The 4,773-nt window shown below is 52.8% G+C and overlaps 1 protein-coding gene across 1 annotated transcript; it reads right to left on the bottom strand.

The window, feature by feature from the left end:
- Positions 1 to 894: 894 nt before the first annotated feature.
- On the bottom strand, positions 895 to 4,339 carry FOS (Fos proto-oncogene, AP-1 transcription factor subunit). The gene is made up of 4 exons (XM_036844513.1): positions 4,037 to 4,339; positions 2,997 to 3,248; positions 2,466 to 2,573; positions 895 to 2,339 (listed from the first exon to the last, which is right to left on the bottom strand). Exons 1-4 carry the CDS (start codon positions 4,175 to 4,177, stop codon positions 1,698 to 1,700), a joined length of 1,143 nt encoding a protein of 380 aa, XP_036700408.1. The 5' UTR covers positions 4,178 to 4,339; the 3' UTR covers positions 895 to 1,697.
- Positions 4,340 to 4,773: the final 434 nt, after the last annotated feature.

Raw genomic sequence — 4,773 nt, 5'->3', positions numbered from 1 at the left:
CCCCAGTGAATGTCAGGCATATGTTAAAGAAACGTCAGAAATTACAATGCATTTATTACGAATGGATAGGGATGAGAACTCCCGTCCTTTCTTTCTGAGAATAAAAAGACTACAACTAAATGTATGTCTGTTTGAGTTAAGGACTGAAGAGTTAAGGACTGAAAAGTTGTGGGTTTATTTTTTTTCCTAACCAGGTGAAAACTTCTTCTTTTTTCTTTTTTTGGCCACACCACGAGGCGTGTGGGATCTTAGTTTCCGGACCAGGGCTCAAACCCCCGTCCCCTGCATTGGAAGGGCAGAGTCTTAACCACTAGACCACCAGGGAAGTCTGAAAACTTTTTTTTTTTTAACCAAGTGTTAAGAGGCAGTTCAGCCTGTTGGATAGGGTAATGAATGAAGAAGTTAAGATTCCAATCCCAATAGTGGAATATTGAGAAAGTCATCATTCTAACCGTTCAATTTGCTCTCCTTTAAGGAGGGAGTAACCGTCACATGATTTTGTGGCAAAAAGTTAAAGTGGTTCGTGCAAAGCTTAATTGTTTGCTAAAAGGATTCCTAGAAGACCAAGACATTTAAGTTTAGTATTAGCACAAGTAGACTTAAATATGCCCTTCTTCGACTTTTAAAACAGAAGAAGGAAGACATGTTCTCACAAAAGCTGTTGCAAAGCAGTTTCCCATTCCTAGAATCTCTAAGGGGAGACTCAGCACTGCAAGGTGAAGACACGCGTCTGTACAATTTTCCAACCTCAGCTCCAGAGTTTCTCTCTTTTTGATAAGGGATCAAACAGAGCAGTGTGTCCCCTCCAGGAGCTACCCTTCTTGACAAACTGGTCTCCGATGATACCTTCTGGAATCTTACAAAACTTCCAGAATGAAAAGAGCACGAGGTTGGTCGCATTCAACTTAAATGCTTTTATTGACAATGTCTTTGAACAATAAGCAAACAATGCTTAAATTTTTCATTCAGATTCACTTTCCACATGTCAAAAGACCTCAAGGTAGAAAAAAATAAAATAAAAATATAAATATCTGAGAATCCATCTTAATAAATAAATTAAAAACACAATAAAACGTTTTCATGGAAAACTGTTAATGTCAGAACATTCAGACCACCTCAACAATGCATGATCAGTAACGTTACAATGAACATTGATGTTGAAGAAAAACTACAGTACATGGATATAGCTATTTATTTCTATCTACCAGAAAATAAAGTCATATCTTTTCTTAGTTTAATATTGGTCATTGCTAATCAGAACACACAATTGCCAGGAACACAGTAGTTATTGTTAAAATCAGCTGCACTAGATACAATTTGAAAATATCCAGCACCAGGTTAATTCCAATAACGAACCCGATAGATTAGTTAATGCTATGAGAAGATTAAAGAGAAAGAGAAAAGAGACACAGACCCAGGCCTGGCTCAACATGCTACTAACTACCAGCTCTCAGATGTGTCACTGGGAACAATACACACTCCATGCGTTTTGCTACATCTCCGGAAGAGGTAAGGACTTGGGTCCACACATGGATGCTGTCAAGTCCTTGAGGTCCACAGCCTGGTGTGTTTCACGCACAGATAAGGTCCTCCCTAGGTCTATGGGAACCCTCGAGGGAAGACGTGTTCCTCCTCTCTGTAATGCACCGACTCGGGCAGTGGCACGTGCGTGCCTGCTGCCTCCCCTCTCTGCCTGCTCACAGGGCCAGCAGCGTGGGTGAGCTGAGCGAGTCAGAGGAGGGCTCGTTGCTGCTGCTGCCCTTGCGGTGGGCAGCCGCACAGCTGGGGAAGGAGTCAGCCTCAGGGTAGGTGAAGACGAAGGAAGATGTGTAAGTAGTGCAGCTGGGCGTACAGGTGACCACCGGGGTGCACAGGGGTTCCAGCTCTGTGGCCATGGGCCCCATCCCCAGGGAGCCACCGTGCAGGGGCTCCCAGTCTGCTGCATAGAAGGAACCAGACAGGTCCATGTCTGGCACAGAGCGGGCGGTCTCAGAGCCGCTGGGCCTGGACGATGCTGGGAACAGGAAGTCATCAAAGGGCTCAGCCTTCAGCTCCACGCCGCTGATGCTCTGGACGGGCTCCACTGAGGGCTTGGGCTCAGGGTCATTAAGGAGGGGCAGGGTGAAGGCCTCCTCGGATTCCGGGGTGGCAGCTTCAGGCAGGCCCCCGCTCAGATCAAGGGAAGCCACAGACATTTCTTCTGGGAAGCCCATATCATCAGGGATCTTGCAGGCAGGTCGGTGAGCTGCCAGGATGAACTCTAGTTTTTCCTTCTCCTTTAGCAGGTTGGCAATCTCAGTCTGCAAAGCAGACTTCTCATCTTCTAGTTGGTCTGTTTCCTGGATAGAGAGGACAAAGCAAAACATAAGACACGGTCTTACTCAAGGACGCTGCTCCCTTACGTCCAATCTCCAACTTTCCCCTTAAGTTTTAAAAAGAAATGACCCATGGGATCTTCTACCTACCGCTTGGAGTGTGTCAGTCAGCTCCCTCCTTCGGTTCCGGCATTTGGCTGCAGCCATCTTATTCCTTTCCCTTCGGATTCTCCTTTTCTCCTCTTCTTCTGGGGACAACTGGGTTGGGGGGGGGGGGAGCAGCATTCAGTAACAGTGTCTGCCATCAGTTCCATTCACCCACCCCAGTGACACTGGCTCCTGCAGCTTCCCAGCTCCTAACACCTCTTCTGTGAAGCCATTTCTAACCTGCAGTTGCAAGCTGGGTGTGACTTGCATTTAAAAATAAGAACCTCAGCAAGAGCCAAAGAAGAGCCCAGACTGAAAACATGAGATAGGAACCTATTAGGGAAGAAACTACACATTAGGGTATTTCTTAGAATGGGACTATCAGAGCCTAACTTGGGATGGAAAGGGCTTGGCTCGCCATTCGGGATGTCTAGTCATTTCCATCAATGGCTTCACCCTGTCCGCTGTGCTCCCCACCTCCACCAGTGCTTAAGCCACCCTACCCCCACCCCAGAGAAGGTGCTGAGAACTCACCTGTTCCACCTTGCCCCTCCTGCCAATGCTCTGAGCTCTGCCTCCGGTCATGGTCTTCATGACTCCAGCCCTGGAGTAAGCCCCAGCCGAGGGGGTGGGGACTCCATAGGGGTGGGGGGCTCTGGTCTGGGATGGGGCCACGGAGGAGACCAGGGTGGGCTGCACTAGCCACTGCAGGTCCGGGCTGGTCGAGATGGCAGTCACTGTCGGGATGAAGTTGGCACTGGAGACGGCCAGATCGGTGCAGAAGTCCTAGAATGAAACAGAAGGAGAAAGCTGACGTGAGTGAGCAGATTCTGGACGCAGGTGGGGTGAGCAGAGTTCCCAGTGCCGCATGCAGCAGGGAGAGAGAGAGGAGAAACCGTTCCGCCATGGACTGCTCAGGTCTTTTTACATGCCCCTCGTCCTGGATGAAAGGTTTCCCCCTTTCTTCCCAAGAATTCCGCAGCGCAGTGCCTTTTTCCTCCATCCTGCTGCTGCGTTCCCGTTATCCCTTCAGCATCACTCGCTTGAAAGGGGGTTTGTTATAAATATCTCTGACGTCTGCGCTGACGCAGGCGCCGCTCCGGAGTCTCCTGAATGAACTCGCTTTTTATCAATGAAACTGCCTTACACACCCGCCTGCTTCACCCCACCCCTCCTCCTTGCTCCAGGCTGCGAGGGGAGGGGGGATTGCCGCTTTTTGCCTCCTCCCCGGAGGTGCCGGGCTCTAGTTGGCGAGTCTTTGCTTGGGACACTTTTGTCCCAGCTAATGTCAGAGAGCAGTCAGGGAGGGCGGGCCGGGGGCAGCTCAGAAAGAGCCTGCCGCGGGAAAGGAGAACCAATTCTTATTATGACAAGCTTGCGTGCGCTCCGAACAAGTTCGGGGCTCCCGAGGTAGGGCTGCTCCGGCCGGGGCAAGCCTCCCTCCCCCCCGGCGAAAGGGCTCCTCGACTCGTCTTCCTGAGCGTCCCGCCCCGGTTTCTCCTCCCCGGTGACCCCGAGCCCCGAGCCCCGAGGCCCGAGCCCCGGGCCCCGCGGCGGCGCGAAGCCAGCCTCACCTGCGCATTGACGGGAGAGCCCATACTGGAGAAGGAGTCGGCCGGTGAGTGGTAGTAGGAGAGACTGTCCCCGGCCGGGGAGGCGCTGCTGCAGCGGGAGGATGACGCCTCGTAGTCCGCGTTGAAGCCAGAGAACATCATGATTGCGGGTAGTCAAAGCCGGGCGAGGGGCTGAGGGGAGGAGGCAGGTAGGAGCTGCGGGACAGAGCTAGGTAGGAGCGCTGTTGCTGCTCGCTCGCTGGGCCGCCGCCGGCTCAGTCTCTGATTCTTAGCTGCTCGCTGCCGATGCGGTTGGAAGTAGTAAGCGCCGCAGCCACCGCTTTTATAACCCTTTTGTGAATGAGCCCGACACGTCACGGGGCGCAACCATTGTGGCTCCCGGGGGGTGTCGCGCGGGCCTGGCCACATCTGCGGTCTCCTTGCCGTCTCCGCCGCCCTCGCAGCCCCCTGCCTCCCGTCTTGTCGTGTTTCTTTATCGTGCGAGCTTTTCGCAATCTGGGTCTTGGGGTCGCTTGGAGCCCCAGAGATGAGGGACTTCGGGGATGGCTCCCCCCACGACCGCAGGGAACGGCCGTGGAAACCTGCTGACGCAGATGTCCTAATATGGACATCCTGTGTGAAGGGGAGGGAGGGATTGACGGGAACTGCTCGCGGGCTGCAGCCAACACCGAGGGTGCAGCGCGGGGGGAGGCGGGGGCCGCGGCCAGGGGGAGGGGAGGCGGGAAAGGAGGAGAAGG

This window comes from Balaenoptera musculus, chromosome 2, assembly GCF_009873245.2.
Source record: "Balaenoptera musculus isolate JJ_BM4_2016_0621 chromosome 2, mBalMus1.pri.v3, whole genome shotgun sequence".
In the NCBI taxonomy this organism is placed as follows: Eukaryota; Metazoa; Chordata; class Mammalia; order Artiodactyla; family Balaenopteridae; genus Balaenoptera; species Balaenoptera musculus.
Note: the sequence above shows the minus strand (reverse complement) of the source record. Positions and strands in the feature narration are given on the sequence as shown.